General features: G+C 46.4%; 1 protein-coding gene across 1 annotated transcript; it reads left to right on the top strand.

Moving 5' to 3' along the window:
* Nucleotides 1-10,667: 10,667 nt before the first annotated feature.
* PDE6H (phosphodiesterase 6H) lies at nucleotides 10,668-19,671 on the top strand. The gene is made up of 4 exons (XM_075157727.1): nucleotides 10,668-10,865; nucleotides 15,313-15,502; nucleotides 15,765-15,805; nucleotides 16,733-19,671. Exons 2-4 carry the CDS (start codon nucleotides 15,363-15,365, stop codon nucleotides 16,807-16,809), a joined length of 258 nt encoding a protein of 85 aa, XP_075013828.1. The 5' UTR covers nucleotides 10,668-10,865; nucleotides 15,313-15,362; the 3' UTR covers nucleotides 16,810-19,671.
* The last annotated feature ends 1,762 nt before the right edge of the window (nucleotides 19,672-21,433 follow it).

Below are 21,433 nucleotides of genomic sequence, written 5' to 3'. Positions count from 1 at the left end.
CCCGGATCCACATATCCATTAGAAAACCTTTATCGTACACAAATTTTTAAAGGTTGCAAACAACTGAGTAAGAAGGCTCTCCTTCAGGGGTGGACAGATCTCAGAAAAGGGGCACTGATTTTCCCAGCTTACCGTTGCTTTCATTTAGGCTATGGATGGCACTTTGATTCTGACCTCATGCATTTCAAGGGACAAACAGAGCGTATGTCTGGCTAGCAGTGGATTTCCGTTTAGCAGGGGCTGTAGCCTCAGAAACATTTTAAGTCTCCATGAATTAGCTTCACCACCAAGAGAAATTATTTTATTCTCTGCTGCTCTTTTTCACTCCTGTGCTAACCCTCCCTGTGAGCTGAGCTGAACGCAGCACTGAGCTGAGTTTAAAACGTACCTGGCAAAATATGTAAGCAAACGCATAAGTATACCAGTGAGTTTTAAACCCAGATAGGTTTCCCGATCCTTGTTCACGATGGCCAAATGTGGCTAAACCCTTGTGCCAGCACAAGGGAAGGAGCTGTGTGGAATAGGGATGGGGAAAAGACAGCGCAAATTCTTTCAATGACAGTGCCACGTTATGGTGGCTCAAATTGTTCATGTGAACAGTCCTGGCCTGGGAAAGGTGTGAAGAGTTGGATGTGTTAATTATGGGGAGCTTTGAGGAAATGGTCTTGTTAAGCAGTCCCTGCATCTTGTACATCAACTTCTTGTCTTGGTTCCTGCGCTGTCTGGACTAATTCTCTGATTTCTGTAGACTTCCTAATTTGTACTGGGAGACCAGAACACCCTTTTGGCTAGGAAAGTTTGTGGGTTGAGGTTACCATTCGCTCATGGCTTGGCTTGAGATTTCCTTGGGTTTAGCGGCTGTGTACAGAGACACCAGTGCAATCATAACTCTAGTGTAATCATTATCATTTTTGCTGGAGGATAGTAGGGTTTAGCTTTCTGTCTTTTTTTTTTCTGTTGGAGATAGATACCAGACTGCCTGTGTCTTTGTGTAGCTATTTGCACACTATTTCTGAATGTGTGTGAGCATACATCACAACCAGTATATCCACAAATGTGCATAGAATTATAGGGATGTATAGCTGTGTGCCACCATAGGTATGTTCACTAGTCTACATTGGCGTGTCTGCCTAGCACGCAGGAGAAACAGATTTTACTTCTACATTAGAAATTAGCCAGTATGTAATCACAGGCAAAGCATGTCATTGCTCTGTTCTTCATCTTCCTGTTGGTAAGAGGTGTGAGAAGGAGCTGCAGACGTTGGATATGCACCATGCCGAGCAGATGGGAGCTTAGAAGCCAGGCTTCCTTTGGGTCAGTATATCCAACATCCCGCTGGGGACCCACGTCACTGATCTGCTGGTAGAAAGGCAGGTTTTGAACCGCGTTGGAGCAGAACATCACTGAAGGCAAATCCCTACCAAATGAGTACTTCCATCTCTGACAAACGGATGCCATGCAATGCAGATCATCTCTTGGCAGACGTTGTCCAACCCCCGCCAATTCTTATGTCTGTGACAGAAGGAATCAAGGACAGCAGCTAACGTGTACCTGCTTTATTGCAAAGGAAATGATAATATTTCAAATGTGTCCCTAGTTGGAAAAAAAATATTTTCTACTTAAAATACTATTATTATTAGGTCTTATTTACTTTGTCCCCACTAATCACAATTACTTGTGCAATTAGTTGACCACGTTAATACGTGCAATCAACCACTAGTGTCTAAACTTATTTCAAGTAAATAGCCAAAAGCGTATTCCAATTTTTAAATGCATATCCTTCAGCTACACAATCTTTATGCTCAACAGTCATATGTCTTCTATAGCACCTTGCTGGACCCAATGAGTCTTGAGATTTCTTAAAAATTGTAAGATTTAAAAATATCAGGCCTGGCATTTCTTTTCTATTTGCGTTTGGATTGTTGCCATAAGCTGTCCAGCATTTCTGGGTTTGAATTTTCTAGATCGGTGGTACATTGCTGCTGCGTGCTGCTAAATGTCATCTACGTGTTCTGCAGAAGAAGAGGCTGCATTTGAGGAAAAGAACGATTTTATGGCCTTTGGAAGCGACTAATTCAGGAAACCATCACCTGTTAGAATCCTTTACTTTAACCTACACTTTAATTCCAAAACTTTCTAATTTCGAGCTGAAATTTCCCAGGCTGGAAAATCTGGGGGGAAAAATAAAGAGAGATTTTAGTCCGGGCAGGGAATCCATTTTTGTAATTGTAAGAGGCCCAATAGTGTAATATTTTTTTCTATTGCTCTTGTAAAGTGGATTGTTTTGGAGCTTCTCATTTGCATTTGCACTGAACTCAGTACATAATGTTACTAACTCACATTACTCTCTAATGAATAATGTTGCCGAATCCTGTCACTGTCATGAGCTTTGCCTCCCCCTCAAGCTTTTTGCAATCTCTGGGAAGACTACAGGCCATACACTGGGAAGACACCCTCGTGGTGCCGCTAATTCGTGTCAACGGCTGCTGCAAGGTAAGCATCAGGTTTGGCCGTGGGTGTCCCCCAGGTGGATGTCCCCAGGTGGTGTCCCTCACTACGTGCAGAGATCCTTTCTCCTCCAGAGATGAGAGGAGGTAATCCGGCCCTGAGGCAGTCACGAGGTGATGAGCATGGGGGAAGGTGACAGGTCAGGAAGCTCAGACACGAGGCCTTTCCCTGCCATATGAGGGGGCATTCACTGCATCACGAAGTGCCACCCAACTCCTTGGTAAACCCAGCACTGCCTCCTCCGCCTCCCAGTTAAGCGGGATAAACAGGGAGATGCAGCCTGTGAAGCATGAATTGATTGCACGTGAATAAAAGGCAGGCACAAGGTGTCCCAGGATTTGCTTTAAAAGGCAGCATCCTAAGGTTGATCCTGTTGTGCCTAGCACACATGGTGCCCGTCTTCGTTCTGCTCGGTGCCACTCACCCCTCCTAACGTGCTGCAAGGGAGTGTGCAAGCCGATGGGGTGGGAAGGGAGGAAAGGGATGGGGGCTAGACACGGTGCCAGGCAAGGAAGCCAATATTCAGCATGGAGAGCAAGGAGGAAGAAGGCATTTTGTGGTGCAGCCACAGAGCCCCTGGTAAGGGTTTAGCTGGGTTTCCCACCCCCTGATCCCATGGCAATCCCTTCAAACCACCTGGCCACAGGACTTGAGGGCTGTCAGCAGGGCGAGGGGAAAACGTGACTGGGTGCTCCATCTCTCCAGCTCCTCCAGAAGAGATTTCCTTGAAAGACAGAGAGAAGATTGGAGATTTAATGCTTGTCTAAGCAGCTTTCAGGCCGGTTAACGTGCTAATCCCATAACCCCCGTCTTCAGCCTGAAGGTGCACAAAGACTTCACATGTCACTCCTGGATGACTCAACTCCCCTGGGGGAGCGAGGGGAACAGCAAGACAGAGAAAGGAAAAGGATTTGGTTGGGGATGAGAGAGTAGGGGCAAAACAGAGCCAGTTTCCTCCAGAGGCTAACCTGAGAAAGGCTGAGGACGGACAGAGTAGCCCAGTAAAGGAGAGGGAGTGCTAAGCGGGTGGAAGCGGGAGTGTGAGAGGACAGGGCTGGGTGAGGGGAAGAAGGTCGCTGCCATTGGGGAGCAGGGGTGTCTTCTCTGCACCCTCTGCGCTCCAGAGGCCAGCAAGGAGGAAAGCAGCTTTTGCTCTCCATCCCTCAGTGAATGTTGTGTCGGGAGCCAGCATCTTCCAGGGGGTGGTGTCTTAGAGAAGTCACCCACCAGAGCTGGATTTGAAAGAGGACTGGATTATTTTAGGACCTCTCAGAAAACAGGTGGTTATGTAAGGTCAAACTTCATCAAATCTCAGCCCTAAGCTGATCACCAGGCAGGGTGTTAGGAGGTATTTATCCAAGCACTCCTCCTTGCGTTGTGACTTTCCTCCAAAACAGCCAGAGTTGAAGCTGGGACTAAACTAGGAGGGGAACTGTGCCATCCTCTCCTCCTCTGCTGGCCTTAGAAAATCTCCCTTGCCAGCTGCACCCTGCCTTGCCTGTGCTAAACACTCCTCTCAACAGACACCTTGATTTTATACTGGAATTCATGGCTCTGTGTCAGGCTGTGTCCAGGCTCCCGCTAGCTCTTAGGTGCCTTATGTGCCTTGGTGCTTTAGCCTTAGCAGTACTCAGGGCATGCTGCTTGCAGCTACATAACTTCTCCCTCAAGCCATGAGGCAGTAATTACCAGCATCTCTGTGGCAACATTTTTCCTTTATTGCACTTGTGCTGTTCCCCTATTATTGCTCTCATAGCCCTGCCTCTGCAACCCCCGCAGCGTTATTGTGGCAGATTCTCATGGAAAGCACCGATGTGAGAATTGCCCCTTCTGCCTCTCCTTCTTTATCTCTCGTTTTGTAGACTTTAGTATATAAAAGAGAAAAACAAATGTGGTGCTCAACAAACCAGGTAATAGCTATTTAAATTCTCAATAAATATTATCCAATAATATATATTCACAGAAGCTTAACAAGCAATGAATGTGCAACATTTGCACGTGATGAGCGTTTTCCTCCTAGCGCTAACAGAATCACAATCAGGAATAACCAACAGGGAGTTTAAGTGGGTCCTGATGAAATATATAATGCTAAGGGAAAGCACAGCAAGAAATCATCACCCTCATCATTTTCGTTGTCATCACCTGCTGCACTGGAGAAAGCCCTCAGAGGAGGATGCTCCTATGGGACCCCATCATTGCCCTTCCCAGCTGGCCACTGGGAAAAATTTCCCCTTTTTCTCTCTCTCTCCCCTCTGCCTTTCTTTTCATTTTTCTCTAGAAATAACTTTCACCATTACAGTCAAAGTATTGCCATCAGCTATGGACCCCACAAATAAATCTTTGTGTATATGAAACTGTGAGAACATCCTTTGTGCAACATGCATTCACCCAGCATGCAATGATGACTCCTAAACAGTTCACTTAGTCTACGATGTGATTATGATGCTTGACTGGACCTCAGAAGTGGGCTGCAGTTCCAGGTTCTTGGCACAGAAATATCCTTAGGGGCCTCCCAGTAAGAGGCTCTAATTCAGTTTATAGAGGTGTGTACCTCCACTGGAAAGCAAGAGTGTAGAGGCTCTAAATTAAAAGAAAGGTTGGAATCTGCCAGTGAAAGGCCGTAAAAAAAAACCATTAAAACATTAAAGCATTTGCAAGATCCTAAGGGGAGAACAAAAGGCTTAGTACCTGGCAATATACCTGAGCAATAAAAGAAGAAAAGTAAAAAAAAAAAAAAAAAATTATTCACGTTTTCATCCCCTGGCTTTTCGCCCTCCACAGTTATTCCCACCAGGGATCTGCTATCGCGTGGCAGCTAGAGCATTTAGCATCCGTGTGCCTGGGAGGTGAGCAGCCACCCAAGAGACAAGATAATAGAGCAGGAAGAGCTGCCTCCTCTGCCCATTAGTTGAATGTTCCCAAGGAGAGTGCGAGATGCTCCCCAGAAGCAATCATTTCTGTTTGAAAGCCTCAGCTGTTACATGAAAAATATCGTAATAATGGTGGCAAAGAGCTGAACTGAATGAGATTGCACAGCGGTGCTTTTATTTGGGAGGAGGAGGAAAGAAGAGTATGTCTGGAACATGGTGTGAAAGCCATAGGAAGAGATGTGTCCCCTTAAGAAGCAGAAAGAAATATTTTACCAAAATGTTTTAGAAGAGCCTTTCTTTATTGGGCTGCTGGTTGCCAAGGAGAAAGAATTGATCGTTCAGAAAAAAGATGAGAAAAGGAGCTGTCAGGAAAGAAGACATCTGGAGCTGACTTGTGTACAGTTTCTTCTTCTTAGCCCAGTGACACTGAATCATTTGCTTCACTGTTTTAAATCAAATAAAGCTCTGGAATTATCTGATCTCCATTTAAATAAAAACACTCTCTTGCAGTCTCTTCTTTTTTTTCTTTTTTTTAAACAAGGCAGTATTACTTCTTCGTTTAGTTCAATGTGTGATCATTTTAGTGAGTGCTAGTGGATCATTTAATCACTGTTCACAGGTATATGGCATGTAATTCATAGAGAAGGAATCAATTATGGAAAAATAAAAATCTAAGGAAGACCCTTGAGACAATACTGTGAAAACTGTGTTATTCAGATACATTTTTAAGAGCAACCACATGCTCTGCTTTCTGGCAGTCACTTAGATAACAAGATTAACTACTTGGGTTTGATCAAAAAAAGGGAAAAAATGTTAGGTCATGGTTCACTATATCAATGTTGAGTATCTTCTGTAAATGACATTCAGGAGAAAAATAATCTTATAAAAGAAAAAACAGATATTTTAATTGTGGGCAGTATGAAAACAGGAAAGAGAGGCAGCTTTTTAAAATGATCTAACAAACTCAATCCAATTGCAGCACTACCAACAGCCTGGATACAGACATTAAGCAAAGTTAGTGCAGGGAAAGGACGCTCATTAATGTTACTGCTTTCTCATGGGACAACTCTGCAATGAGCAGGGGGATGCTCTTAAACAATGAATCACAAAGCAGTTATAAAGTACTGAGCTTTTTGTGCTGCATGGCCGAGCACAGTCCCCACAGCAGATTTCTAGATGGCTGGGTCTCGTCTGCAAGTCTATGAACTTTCTGTACATCAGTTTCCATATTTACAAATAGGGATGATGAAAATTTAGCTCTGTGCTTTGAGATCTGTGGGTGAAAAGTGCTATCTGAAAAAGAGAGGACTCGTTTTGGTTTTCCTTTTATTTATGCCAATCAGGGAAAAGTTCGTGTAAGTTAATAAAATCATACCAATGTAGCAGTCTTCTGGTATTAGATAGTAAGACTTGGTTATCTGTTCCAAGAAAGGCCAGACTCACTGCTCAGAAGAAAATGTAACTCTCTGGTAACTAATGAAGTATATGACAGGCTACATGATTTTTGTATCATCTGCTATAAAAAGCCCCAGCACGTCCTAAAGCATTGGTGCGTGAAAGCCTGGGGCCTGTAATGACGTTCTGACATGCACAAATCGAGAACCCTTGACTGAACGAGATAAGCAGGGACTTCTTTTTTCCTGAAGAAGCCTTGGCAATGGCCATTTGGCTTGCAGACTTAGTCATGACCCCAGTGCTGCCTAGTTTCTAACACAGACAGGGCCATTGCTGATAGTTCAGCTAAACCTTACGGCTTGATTTGTGTTCCCTCAAAGGACCCTTTTCTCCAGACTGACCATGGAAATCTCTCTCTAGAGCCCTGGCAGTGGAAAAATAGGTCTCAGCCTCTTTAATCTCTGCCCCATTGCCAGAGCAGCCTCCAGGGCACGAGTAGAAAAGAGAATCGAGACCAGGCTCTTTTGCAGGCTGAGCTTGGAGACACTCAACATAACTGTTGTACCGGCAGCAGGCACAGATTCCAAAAGTCAGCACACCTGGTTTATTGCAGGCTGTTATAGATGCTTAATCCTGACACGAGAATAGTGGTGCATGATTTCCTGAAGGAAGAGCGATAAAACTCTCCGCGAAGATGCCTTCTTCTCTGCATCTTTGACGGACTGATTTGCATGTATTCAAACAGCTAAATATCTGCACCAGATATTGGGCAAAGCCCAGTTCTCTATATCTGTTTCTGTTTTTTCACTAGCAAAAACGACAGACAGCTTAGGAACATGGTGGGCATTGGGGAAGGAGGGTTACAGCATGCAAATCTTCTTTTGCAGGCACCTTGGTACACTAAGTTTCTCACCAAAATTCTGTTGACATGACAACCTCACTGACCTTCTACAAGACAAATAGGCAATCTCATTCTAAATCCAGGTCCTGCCACTGTCCCGTCTCTCGCCAGGAATTCAGAGGCACTTGGTAGGCTGCCTGTTTGCGGGAGGGAAACCAAAGTTTAACTGCAGATGCCTGGGAAATTCCCTGCTCGTTTCCAGTCAGGTATGTCTGTGTGGCAAGTGATAAAGCTCTATCAATAAGGCACAAAGTCTCCCAAGTACCTGGCACAAGCTTGTAGAGATATGTTTCAAAAGAGTTATTGTGGGCCATGCCAGCCGCAGCCCTCATCCGCTGCATCCCCGCGTCTGCGCCTCGGCTGGGATTTCCTCCCACAGTCCCATGAGCTCAGCCAGCCCCTGGAAAAGTCACTGTCTTGTAAACTTGTGTTTTCTTTGTCATTCTAGTGAGCTGCTATTTCTGGTATAACTACAGTTACCATGGCTACACCAGCTCATAAATAGGGTCAGAAACCTTGGAGATGTTTTTTAAGTGATTCCTTAGAATAGGGAATAATCTGGCCATAGGTAACAAACCTCATGGGTTTTCCTTTGGGGCCACAGGGACCTCTGCTACCGCTTGGACCCCACACCTTCTGGTGCAGCTCTGGTCTGGATCAGTTGGCAACTGATGTGGCCCAAAAGACTTTCCTGGGGCCAGGGGAGGAAGAGCCTGGGCAGGGGCAGGGAGGGACAGGGATCAAGTACTCGGTCCCTGGACAGAACTCATCATCCATGCGGGGTGGCAGCCGGCCACCGACACAAAGCTGGTGCCTGTCGCTCTGCAAAGGAGCCACGCACCCGCATCCCCGCAAAGCAAATGCCACCCGCTTTGTGAGGGGAAGGGAGAGAGAGAGGAAGGATGGAGAAGAGGAGGAGAGAGGAAATGGCCTGATAACCATGGGAGATAAGAAAGAACACGATAAGTGGGGCCATTTAGGGAGTTTCTGCCACATTTTCTCAGTGGCCAAAAAATAGCTTCATGTGACACCATGGAAATTTTTTTCCCACATGTCCACTTTTGTTAAAGAGAAATGAGCCAGATTTCTTTGGGAAAACAGAAAAGAAAGGGGGTGTTTTGAAAACAAACAGCCTGAAAAAATGTACATTTTTAAGGTTCAGAAAAGAGGACTAGGGGGCTGTAGAGCCGATTTCCCCAGCAACTCTACCTACATAGAAGGCAGAAGGGGAGGGGGAGCCCCCGGAAACCTGTCTGCAGCAGATGGAGGCATGGGAATGAGCAGCAGGGATGGGAGCAGAGTCTGCTGCCAGCAGGCTGCACCTCTTTATATCCACACAAGCAGGTCCCTGCCCACAGTAATCACTTCAGCTGTCAGGAGCTGCTGAGCGCAATCAATCTCCGTGCATTTGTGTACAAGCTTTAGTCATCACAGGGAAGAGACGATGCCAACACGATGCTGCCCCCGCCCTCTTTCCTGTGCCCACAAATTATCGCACAAACCTCCAGAAGCTGTGTGATCGTCCTCAAACACGTGGGAACGCTAAGTGTGTTTGCTGCTTCTCTGCTAGATTGAAAGCCCCTCACCTGCATCTAGGATTTACTTCCCAGCTTCTCTGTGTCCACTCAAGGGCTAGGACCTTATCGATTTTTTATATGTCTCACTGAGGGATTTATCTCGTCTAACTTCAGCCATCTGAAAGGCCAGAGGTCTCGGCTGTGGGGCTTTTGCTCAGCACCAGAGCAGTGCTGGACTGGTCTCCACTGCCAGGGTCTGTCATGTCAGAGGGAGCCTGCCCTTTCTCGGTCACACGCAGTCACACCCCTGTCTGGCATGGCTGCTCCAAAATCCCCTCCTCCAGTCTCACCCAAAGACAAAGCCCGTCCATCACTACACAAACCCATACCTTGGTTTCCTTCAGCCCCACCACTGCTTTGATGCTCCTAGCACAGCTTTTTTCTCTGGGACCATTTTCAGCCCTGCCAGCCCTGGTCTCATGTTGTGAGCTGGATGCTCAACAAGGGTAAGCGAGCGGTGCTTCACCAGAGCCAACAGAACCCAGAGGGTCTGACCTGTGGTTTTGCCTTGAGGATTGCTGACCCTGTGGTTATGCCTCGAGCCAGGCAGCTACAGTCCATGACTGAGGTGCTGCTGCAGCTGAGGATGAGGATGATCTTCCAGCACCTTCTAGCAGAGCCCTAGACCTTCTCTTTTCATCCTGAGACTCCTCTCACTTTTTCCACATCTCTGACACCGATCTCCCAGGCAGTCACAATGGGCTATTAAAACGCATTGGAGATACAAAGCACCTGATAAAACAGTGTGCACTACCACCCACGGAGTTTTGTTGGGTTGGAGTTTGGGCTGAGGCACCAGCTCTTCCCTTTCTGGCAGCCCCTCACAGTAGCAATGCTACCGGTACCCAGATGTGACCTAGCTGTTACCATCAGCCCAACGCCTCAGGTCTCAGAGGTGACAGGCCACCCCGCTGGCTGGCCACCTACGTGCAACACAAAGGTTCCCCCTTCCTGCCCTGCCATCCCATCTGCTGGATGCAGTTAAATATTCACCGGGGCCCTGCGCGGCATCTCAGCAGCGTTCCCTATGACCCTTTTGAGCGGACTCGGCCCTCTTGGCACTGGGCTGACCACGTGCACCGCTCCGTCAGGTGCATCTTGACCCCTGCGGCACAGCTGAGAACTTTGCTGGAAGCCTCCCCATGCGTTCACCAGCACAGGGGAGGGATCTGGGATGATTAGGACCAACTCCTCCCTTCCCTGCATGTGCAGACATCTGTCTGTGTGTGTGTGTGTGTGTGCGTGTGTTCACAAGCAGCAGCATCACTCAAAGGGCAGGTGATTTCCTTATTCCTCTTTGCTTCTCCAGAGATCACCCTACAGCAGCTCCGGAGAAGCCACTACCTCTTCTTGCAGAAAGGGACACGTCACCCCTCAGGAGCGTGTTGAGGCTCTGCTGCTACCCCAGACCTCGCTGGAGCTGTGCCTGCAGAGCGCCGGAGTGACAGCGCTCCCCACGCGTCCCCCCCCGCCGTGCGGGGGCCCGCCCACAATTGGCGCCCTGATGTCACCTGGTGGCAGGGTATATCTGGAGGAGAAAGGACACCTCAAGACCCTTTCTACGCAGGCTGGAGGATAGGAGTTGAATGATTTGCAAGAGAAGCCCTTGGCACTGTAAGTATTTCCCAGGAGCTCAAAGCAATAACGAGGGTGGCAGGGGGATGAAAGAGGAACTGGCTGCAAAACCCAGAGGAGAGAAAAGTCCTGATAAAATCCCATGGGGGAAAAATTCGGATGTTTGTGCTTGGAGAGCGTGAACAGACCCAGTAGCTAAGAGAGGGAGTTGTGGTTGTTGGGTGGTCATTTTCTGTTTCCTCTAACATTAGGGCAAGTGCTGCAGCAGTGGTTTGTCTCACCACACCCTGGCTGTGCCAGCAGCTCTGCCCTCCGCGGGGCCGCTCGGTTTCTCATGCCGGGCACCACTCGGTCAGGGCTCCCTGGCACCCCCTTGGCTTGTGTCCTTGGCTGGCTGAGCCTGCGTGTGAGCAGCACCGGGGGGCTCCTGGGAAGCGGCCGGGACAGGCAGCTGGTGTCTCCTGCTCCAGTGCCCAGCCGTACATGCAGGGCACTTCGGTGGGGAGTTTATACCCTGTGATGCTGTACCTCTGGCATTACCGAATCCCTTCTTTTCACTGGGATAGTCTTTCCAATGATCCCCATCTGGGAAGCAGTTGTGGGAATATAGTTCTACTTGAAATGAGTTTCTGTCTTTCAGAGTGCATCCTCTTACATTTGTTCTTGGTCTTAAAACTGCTGCTAGAACGAAGGGTCTGAGATCCTGTGTAAAACGCAGGATCAGAAAGGGCTGAACCTGCATGGACTTTTTCCATCACTATGATTAGCCAGCTCAAGCAACTGAGACTGGAGCTGTGAGAGTCCTGACTCCTCACAGGTGAGGATCTTACACTGGATACAATATTCCCTGATGAAAGCCTGGCTGCAAGGATGATGCTAGTGGCTTTCATGAGGTCAAGAGCTGAGCATGCAAGAACCCCATCAAAAGGAATGTAATAACGAGGGTATTTCCTCCTGGATGCCGTCTGCTCCCAGCATATCACTGCATGGAGGGCCACGGCCCATGGGGGTTCTATGTCCGGCCCCCCTGAGGCACCATGAAGGCAAGTGCCCATGGAGAAGTCTGTATTTTTGAAGGTTTCAGACAGGGGAAGATGAGATCCTACACTGAATCTGACTGAAGAAGATCAAGTAAGGCATCTGCATTATCTGTCAGGGAAATTTTCCATAGAGAATCAGAGATTAAGGAGGGGGCAGATTAAGGAGTCAGCATTTGTCAGTAGTATTCAAGCCTCTTTAAGTTCAAAGAAAACAAAAAGGAGGATGATTAGCCTGGCCAGCAACCCAGAGGTGGGATATCTGATGCAACTGAGCTAAGCCCATTACCGCGTATTAGGTATAATTAGCATTCTGACGCAAGCAAACCTCTTACCCAGAGGATTAAACCCTGGACTGAGCAGAAATGCTGTCAGGAGCAATTAGGTAACACCTTGTCAGAGGAGGAGGCAGAGGAAGTGTGTGGAAGAACATCTCATTCCTCAACAGCCTTTGCATCTGCAGCCATCAGCTCTCGCCTAGGAGCTGCATCCCAGTGCCGGCGGCCGCAGAAGAGCTCCGGCACCCTGAGAAGCACTGGGGTGAGGCAGCATAGCACTTGCAGATAGCTAGAGAAGGAGACCCAGTTTCGTTGAATGTTTGTCAAGCCATCTGTTTGGTGTGGTACCAAGGACTATCCAAGTATCCAGGTACGGGGAGGCGAAAGACTGGGAAATTCCCCTGGAAAGTTGCTGTGGTTGTTCCTTTTGCATCTGTGATCCTGGGGCCGCTTGCCCACCCATGTCTGCCTGTGTGCAGGGGCAGCTGGTTCCTGAGGTGTGGGAACTGGGGCAGCTCCCTTGCTGAGGGGCAGGGCCCTCTCCAGCATGAATGGAGACATCTTTGCTTGTGTGTGATGGCAGGTGAGTCCCACGAACTCACTGATGGGAAGGCAGCTTGATTCCTGCTGCGAGATGGAAGCTGTTCTGTGGCATTAAGGTTGCTTTCCATCCTCTGCTTTTTCTTTTGGTGATGCATGGGAGAATAGGTAGAGGGAGGTTGGTAAGGAAGGGGTTAGAATTGTCGCATTTAGTTTCATTGAGTGCCCTTTCTTGAATTCATGCAGGTGAGAGAGAGGATGAAGTGTGATTTGGGCATATTCTTTTTCCTACCAAATCCCAGGTATCAAGTAGCTGGTAGGTGGATACGACTACTTCAGACTGGGGGAAAGGGAAACTCCAGGGATTGAGTCTTCCCATTAGCTATTTCTCTATTGAGTGAAGGCCAGGGGCAAGGCATGGACTCAGGGAACTAAGAGGAGTTGACCCTCAAAGACGTTTTTGTGGTTAAGGTACCGTGCTGGGAACTCGCTTGGAGACTGAGCTCAGCTGCCTCTTACAAGTTTTGGATGTCAGGCCAAAGGGTTGGATATCTGTTAGAGAGTTTGTTTCTTCTGTTGTACTTTCGGGAGTAGCCCTTGAGAGGGGTGCCAAGTACCTCTGCATGTCAGATGAACTGAAGGTGCTTAGAAGTAGATGTGTGTCTCTAGTAGTTCAGGAGGGGTACCTAGCACTGAGGCAGACACCCTACTGATGGGAACTGCTCCTGAGGTGGAGGCATAATATTATACTTTGGGGCATTAGCAGACATGCCATGGAGCAGTTTTCCAATGCAAAGCATTTTGCTGTAGGGCAGTACCATCTGAATTCCTCACTGGTTCTGAGCAACAGTGAGGCACCAAATTTTCTCTTTGGTTTGGAGCCAAACTGCCTTCATCTCTCAGTTTGGCCCTAAAAAACTGTGAGTCAAAAGATTTTGTCATTCCTCCCAGCTGTGCAATCCAGGTCATGCCGATCACTGCACTTCCATTCCCATTCTGTAAAAGATGAAGATGACAGTGTTTGCCTGTCCCACCACCGCGCTGTGAGGATAAAGCTGTAAATGCTGGGTGATTGTTCAGGTGCTTTAGAGACGGCAGCCAAATAAGTAACTTCTACTATTTGAGCTGATCCCTGTGTTTGTGGGCACAGTATGTGCTTAGGAAACGTTGTGTTACAGGCTAGGGAATAGCATCTGTGCCTATTTCAGCTGCAGACACAACCATCTGCTGCTCCATTTGGGGCTGCTGGAACCCATCCAGTCTCTTGCTCGGGATATTACAGCTGAGACAGGAGCCCGAACGCAAGCGACAGAAGAACTAGCATGCCTCTAGGTGCTATCATTAGGATCCATCCTACTGCCAGCACAGATGGAAAGATGTCAGAGGTGAAGTATTCCCAGAAACAAGGCTCGTCGCCTTGCACTGATGTGGAAGTGACACAGGAGGATTGTTTGGATGGTCTTTCTCCTTGCAACTCAGGCTTTGCTTTCCGGCACTCTGGCTGTTTCAGGACTGTCAAAGACATGAACTGTTGTCAGACTAAGAAAAAAAATACCCATCTTTGATGGCATTTATAGTTCTGAGATTAAAAGTCCAGAGTGTCACTGCAGGTGGTGTTGGGGATTAGGCCAGAGCACTATGGTGACATAATGGGATTAGCCTTTAGTGACAAATCCTGAAGTTAATTCCATCAGCAATTCCGTCAGCTTGGCTGCACAGGGACGAACACCTGGAGATAGGAGTTATGAAATGGTCATGAGGAAGAATGTGACTTCAAGAAGGCGAGAAAAAGTTGGCAATTATTTATGTTCCATAAATGCACTCAGTCGGATCATTCTAGCATACTAATCAGCACAAAATTTGATGAAAGGCTGGGCACTGGTGAGCATTATTGCTGTCCTCTCTGAGAAGGAAGCACAGGGCTGTGAGTACAGCAGTTCTGCCCCTCAAGGCAGGAGAGATGTCTCCCACACAAGAATTGCTCCCTGATAACTATTTAGCCCCTGTGAAGTGGAGTTTGGCTCATGTGCGGTGTGGTGCAGAGGACCATGTAATATAATGCTCAAAAATACCAAAATGGACATATCCTGGGGAAAGTTACAGGCTTTGCTCTCCTAAATCCTGAGAAATTAACTTCTGTCTAAAAGACTTAGCCTTCTTTACAATCTTTTAAAGATACTGTGCTATTTCCCTTAAGGTTGGTATTGACAAACATGAGGTCCTAATTGCAGCTGCACCCAGACTAAGGGCCCATCTAGCACAGCATCCCATCTCCATCAGTGTCCAAAAGGTACTGCTCAGGTGCAAGTATAAGAAGAGGTGAAGTAAATCATGATGATCCCCAAGGATAGGATATTTCTCTAAGGTCTAAGTGTGTCTTTCTGGCTCCTTGTAGCCATATCCTGAACCAGTTCTTAGCTCAAGTGTCCTTTGTTTGGCATCTTAATTCAAGCATGCCGGATGAAAGGCAGTGCTATCCTGCTTACTTTGTATGCATTACAATCTTTCTTTATGTTTAATATCTTTAACTTCAATCCTGTCACAATCATACTTTCCATAATTCTGTCAACTGACTACTGATACCTAGAAATGATAAGCAGTGTTGTGTCAGTCCTTGCCGTTACCTTGCAGACAGAGGAATCTGAGAGAGGCGCGCGCCTGCCACACATAGCAGCCCAGCGATGAGTGAGAACCCAGCCACCAACCTCAACACTGGAGATGCTCCAGCTGGTCCCACTACACCACGCAAGGGGCCTCCCAAGTTCAAGCAGAGACAGACAAGGCAGTTCAAGAGCAAGCCTCCTAAAAAAGGAGTAAAAGGGTAAGGGCATTTTGGAAAGAAAAGAAACCATGCTAGTCGGGTGGCTCCCCACTGCTAAGCTGCGATACCATCTTCCCTTGGGCAAGGAGCCAGGAGGCCTCCCCCTGCCCCCTGGTGCCATCAGCTCTCCCGCCTGGAGCTGCTCCTTCACATCTGCTGACCGCCCACACTTCTCCTTCCGTGGCTGGGGGTGCAGGGCAGCTCCCCTTTCCTGGGTGCTGCTGGCCCAAACTCACCCTTCGCCTGTTCTTTTCTCCCCTAGGTTTGGAGATGACATCCCAGGCATGGAGGGACTGGGCACAGGTAAGCGCTGCACGATGTTGTTGTCATGCCCTGCTTTAACACAAGCGCAGTCGTGCTTCAGCACGGGAGAGGACTGTCTGGGGTGGCCTCCCTGTCTCCCTGGCCTCTCTGCAGCTCTCAGGGTCGCCAGAGAAGGCTAGTACTCCCTCCGCAAGCTGCCACGGTCATGCTTCTGCTTACATACACTACAAGACAGAAAGGCTATTTAGGCATGCTTCTATTTCTGAATACTTTCATTTGGCTGCAAATGTGCTTGTTTGTCTTTGTTTTCTGCTAATACTCTGGCTAAGAGTTTCAGCAGAATGAGGTTTTCAAAGAAATGCCAAATGCTAAGCTATTAATACCAAAAATCACAGGAACTAATTCCCAGCTGGTTAAGTATTTGTGTTATCACCAGAATCCTGATTTTAAGAATTTTATGCACCCATCTAGAATTGAGAAACATGTACTGGATGAGCTGTAGCCAATCAGAACTTCTTAGGTATCAATAAGAACTGCACCTATCAATGAGTTACAGATCCTGAATGTTGTAGACCAAATTATTCAGCATCTGATTTAAGATTGCACATGTTTTTAAAGAGATCACAGTTTGGCTGCAGGCAGTTTATAAGAACAGGAGAAACCACATAATCAGAATTAATTTTCACACCAGTCTACACAGTCATTGAGGAGGCTATAGGAAATGCTGGTTTGCTTTTGCTCATGAAGAAAGATGGCACAGGAGAAAATACACCAATCTTGTTCGGTCTGGTAGGTAGTACCAGATTTGAAGAGCTCATCTTCTCATTTAACCTTCAAGTGGAGTCTCATTCTTCTTGCTCTTCCCATTTCTAATGTTTCCTGAGTAAATAAACCTTTCTATTAATACAAAAGAAATCCAAGAAGTGCAGTGACCAGAACCCATTTCTCATTCTCTCTCTTTCGCAGATATCACAGTGATTTGCCCATGGGAAGCTTTCAGCCATCTGGAACTGCACGAGCTGGCCCAGTTTGGGATCATCTAAGGTGCCAGCATCTCTACTGGTGTCACCTGGTGACTCCACAGATCTCAGCATGGTCTTCATCACCTTTGACACTTACTTTTGGCCCTTACTTACATCCACCTGCTCATGCGCAGGCTGGTCTTGTAAGAGCTAGTTACGGGAAAGTCCGTTGCAGATTAATTTGGCAAAGAAGTTCTTCAGGACCCTGAACAGACCTCATGCTCCATGTGATGAAACTATTGAAAAATGTCTTAATGCCTCCCTGCACCATATCCTATCTTCTCCCACTGTTGTAGATCTTAATGTGTATGGAGATAAGGGGAGGCTGTATTTGACCTTTTCCCCTGGTTAACTTTTCCCCTGGTTAGCTGAGATACTGTGTGCATGACTGCATGCACATCCAGACCTAATTATATCAAGCCCATTCCTTTTTCTTCCTTCCCTCCCTGACAGCTTTCTATATAGGATTTCCATAGGTATGTCTCCATGTCATCCGGGCCACCAATTAGTTGCTGAGAGTATATCTGTAGAGAACAGGATCAGAGTCACCAGTCCAGACATTAGGCTATTTTTTTGTAGAAGGAGACCCTTCCGCAGGGGTTCACCATAAGGGGTGCTAAGATTTACCTCATCAGCAAGAGGGGAAAAAGGCTTGCATATGTTGTCTCTGCTGTACTGCCCACCAGCTATGAGCTATGAGACTCTGGCTATCCTAATCATGTTAAATGAAAATGTGTGTGTCTGAGATCAATAGCTAAGTGAATTAATCCTACAATTCATTCCTTTCCTGCTCCTGAGTGGTTGCAATTCCAAAGAAGCAGCACTCCAAATGACATTGTGTTTCCTCTCCTTCGATGGGAGGCCCCTGTGTGACACTTGCACTGTCCCCAGGCCCATACATATTTACATGAGGCATTCGCTCCCCAGGACATGTTTCCTGCCTGTTAAGAAGACAGAATCATTACGATCTGTCACCAGACAGTGCCAGTAGTCCCGCCTCATATAGCAGAAGATGGCATTGCATTAGTTGCTCCCTCTTCCCCGTATTTATCATGGTGCAAGTCTCCCTTCACGCCCCCCTGCCATCAGCAGGAAGGCTTTTCTCTTCACCCCCTGGCAACTCCAAGCCCTGGAGCTTGTCTGGACCAGCAGGCAAATGGTGATTCCCCAGAGAGAGAAAACAGCAGAGCAGGTGGGGAGGCAGGGGGAGGTTAGGATGTGTATATGCAGGCAAGCGCAGAGCGAATCCACTTAACCCTATTGATTTGTGTCTCCTGGTCTCTGGCAGCCTGAGTGCTGGTGAGTGGTGAGGCACTCATAACCACTTAAATGCTCGGGGAAGGCACCGAGATTCCCTGCTGTCCTGGCATTAAGGAAGAGCTTTTGTTTTGTTTGGAGGCAAGGAGGAAGATTTGTTGTAGCTACATAATATTCATAAGCGGAGATGGCATTTTTAATTACTGCCCTCAGCTTGACAAGCCTAATTGCATAAGAACTGCCTCCCCCCAGTTTATCCTTCCTATGCTGAAGGTGTTCAGGGGGGCAAGGAGTGGTTGTGGAGAGGAGAGCAAATCCTGCCTAAAAGATTGATCCCCACGCATAAAGCATTGCTGTAAATCCATGGCTGTGCTATAGTTATCCGCTACTGTTATTCCAGAAATAAAAGCTAGCAGTTTTCGTTTAAAACATAGCTTCAGCACCAAAAGCTAAAGAAAATTCCTATTGGCAGTCCAGAGTACAGCTTTTATTATTCAGCACTCCTGCCATTAGAAACAGCAGTAAACCAACAAGCGGTTCAGAACCGCAACACAATCACAGCACAGGAGTCATGTACCATTTAGCTAATGGCAGCACACAGCTATTTCCTTAGGCAGAGGTAGTCTATCCTTCCCACTTACTCCTAATTTCTCCTGCCTTTCTCACCTTTTAAGGCTTTTCTTCTTTCCCTAAGTGTTCTTTATGTAAATGACAGTTTATCTAGCTTTTACTGTAGGGGACTGATTTCATTTTTTTTCAAGCTCACGTGCTAGCCCTCTCCTTCTGTGGTTAAATGTGAATGTTCCTATGTCAATGCTCTTGTGCTTTCCCTCACATTACACCATCCTGTAGCATGTGATTCTTATTCCACCTTCTCAGTCTGTCCTCTTCTATCTGGGAAAAGACCCCTTGGATCCAGTTTTGGATCCTGCAAGCTGGCTGCCTCTATTATCATTGAGTTTTCCCTTTTTTAAGCAGGAGAACAAGAGGAAAATCTTTGAATTAGTCCTTTTGCTCCCTTTTCATCCCAGGCCTTGGGAAAACAGTCCAAAGATAGTGACATCCTCTGTCAGAAAATGCTGGGGTAAAAGCAAAGTTCTCCTTAGACCAGGGACTGAAGCATTTCGGCAAACGGGAGCGTCCTGGTGTAGTTTCACATCTGACTGCCATAATCCCTGCTCCCATCAGAGAGCTACTCCATTCTCCTTCCTAGAGGAGTCCAACGGGAATGCACACATACCCCAGCTCTCACCCCTGGCTAATGAGCTGTGTCAGAAGATGTTTTGAGTCAACACAGTTTGTTAGTTATTTTAAAAATAATTTCTATTAATTAATAGGGATTACATTTGTTCCTTTACTTGTAAGAAATTTTGAGACTTAGGAGTCTTAAAACATCCCCACAGTTGTTTTGTCTGAGGTTCTGTGTTTTTTCTAATGAGCTATAACCCCTGAAACTTCAATTTTTCAAACAGTAAGAGATGGCTGTGGTGCAAGAAAGCAAATGTGTTAAAGTAGCTTGTTGAAGGACTTCAGTATGTATACACTGTAATATGTTATTCTTTGTTCTTTTACTATAAAAACAAGTCAAAAGCAATAAAAATGAATAAAAAATGTTTTAAAAATCCTAAGAATGTAGTCTGAATTGCTTATAAAATATTTCCAGAGAAAGGCAGATGACTTAGCCTTTCATTCTAAAATCCTTTCCTTAGGAAAGCTCTGAAAGCCCCTCACCACTCCTCATGAGAGAAAACCAGCTATTTATCTCCAAACAATAGGCAATAAAGACTAACTGTGATATCATCTGAGAAGCAGTTTTTCCCTGAGTGATGACTGGTGTATTCTCTCAGGCATGGTGCACATGATTTCCTTAGGGCTGAAATCTTTTGGCCAGTTATGTCTTTTGGGATACTTTACACAGCTGAGTGTCAGCATGTTTCTACCCCATAGCAATAAATGACTGAGATGTGAATGCCACTTAGTTCCTTCTCATTGCTATGACTGCAAGATAGAGCTGCAAACGCTCATCTCTTTTTGCTTCTTGTTATTGCTGAACTTTCTAAACCCTCATAGGGGTTTCAAGTTGGTCAGGTTCAACTGCCTTCTGGTGTATGCTGCCAGGTCTCAGCCTTAGAAAGTGTTTTCTTTTGTGCCATCTTTGCAGCTTTTTTCTTGCATCTCATCACTGAGTATCTAATTGAAAGTCTTTTGTCTTTGAATGCTCTCTATCCTGTGAGACACAAATATGAGTTAGCCTGGAGTCATTTGGGGGGGAGCTGTTTACAATTCCTTTCCCAACAGCACTTTGAAAGCCAGAGAAATGTCCTTTTACACGGTTACTGCTATTTAATAGCACCAACTTTAAAGCTGAGTTTAGCTGATGCCTGGAAAATTCTATATCATGCCCAGAGTACCCTCAAATATGAGTCCCATCCTCACTGACCTCAGTTTCTGGCTGTAGTGAGAAAGTTAAATAAACCTAAATCTCTGCAAGAAAAGAAGAATGAACCTTGGGAAAAGTGAGAAGCACTTGTCTTGCTTTTCCTCCCCCAATATATCTAAATCACCTCAGGAATCCTAATTTAAAAATAAAAATCTTCACTGTAAGTTTGATTCTTCATGAGATCTGAAGATGCTGAGTGCAAGATTCTCATCCTCCAACAGTTTGCAAATCAGCACCTCACTCAGTATTAAGCCACTATCACATTCTCCTGTGGTATTGATCAATACAGTATGGACTAACAAATGTACTCTGACAATATCCCTGTGTGTTTTGTGGGGCATTTTTCTATTTTATATATGGGATTCTGAGAGTTAGAAAAATTAATGTCAAGAGCATCCATCACCTGTAGGTCTCCAGTACCTGATTTTTCAGAGTGCTTAAAATTATGTCTTGGTGTTTAAAATACAACTGTCATTGGTTGTGGTTGCAGCTATAAGTACTCATTAGCGGGTCTCACTCTCTCTGAGTCTGATCTCACTCAGACAGTAAGATCCAGGGCCTCAGCTTGGAGGTCCGAGAAACAATGAGTATGTATTTTGAGAGCATTTATGTAATGCCTCACAGGAATGACTTGTGGAGCATCACTCAGGGTGGGCAGGTTATTCCAGCCAACAGTCTGTTTCAGCATCACCACACCAGTGTGATTCAAATCTAGACAGATTAAAAAAAAAAGAACAGAAGATCATGCAATTAAAATTAAAGATAGTATCACATGCTTATGACTGTGATCAGCTCTGGCATTTGCTCCTACCGGACTGCTTAACTTTGAAACCTTAATCCCAGTCCCCGTAGTGCTGCCAGGGTAGTTAAAGCTGGGATCAGCTTAGTACCCTGATGTTGGGCACCTGCACCTCCAGAGGTCCTGACTGCCCAACGCAGGGAGCGCTT

The sequence above is a fragment of the Calonectris borealis genome, chromosome 1 (genome assembly GCF_964195595.1).
Source record: "Calonectris borealis chromosome 1, bCalBor7.hap1.2, whole genome shotgun sequence".
NCBI classification, from domain to species: Eukaryota; Metazoa; Chordata; class Aves; order Procellariiformes; family Procellariidae; genus Calonectris; species Calonectris borealis.
The sequence above is the reverse complement of the archived record's forward strand: the minus strand, read 5'-3'. Positions and strand labels throughout refer to the sequence as shown.

Excerpts from the sequence above, each read along its gene's own strand:
- PDE6H (XM_075157727.1), top strand. The coding sequence starts at position 15,363 with ATGAGTGAGAACCCAGCCACCAACCTCAACACTGGAGATGCTCCAGCT. Across the intron at positions 15,503-15,764 it reads CCTAAAAAAGGAGTAAAAGG|GTTTGGAGATGACATCCCAG; the intron begins GTAAGGGCATTT and ends TTTCTCCCCTAG. Across the intron at positions 15,806-16,732 it reads CATGGAGGGACTGGGCACAG|ATATCACAGTGATTTGCCCA; the intron begins GTAAGCGCTGCA and ends TCTCTTTCGCAG.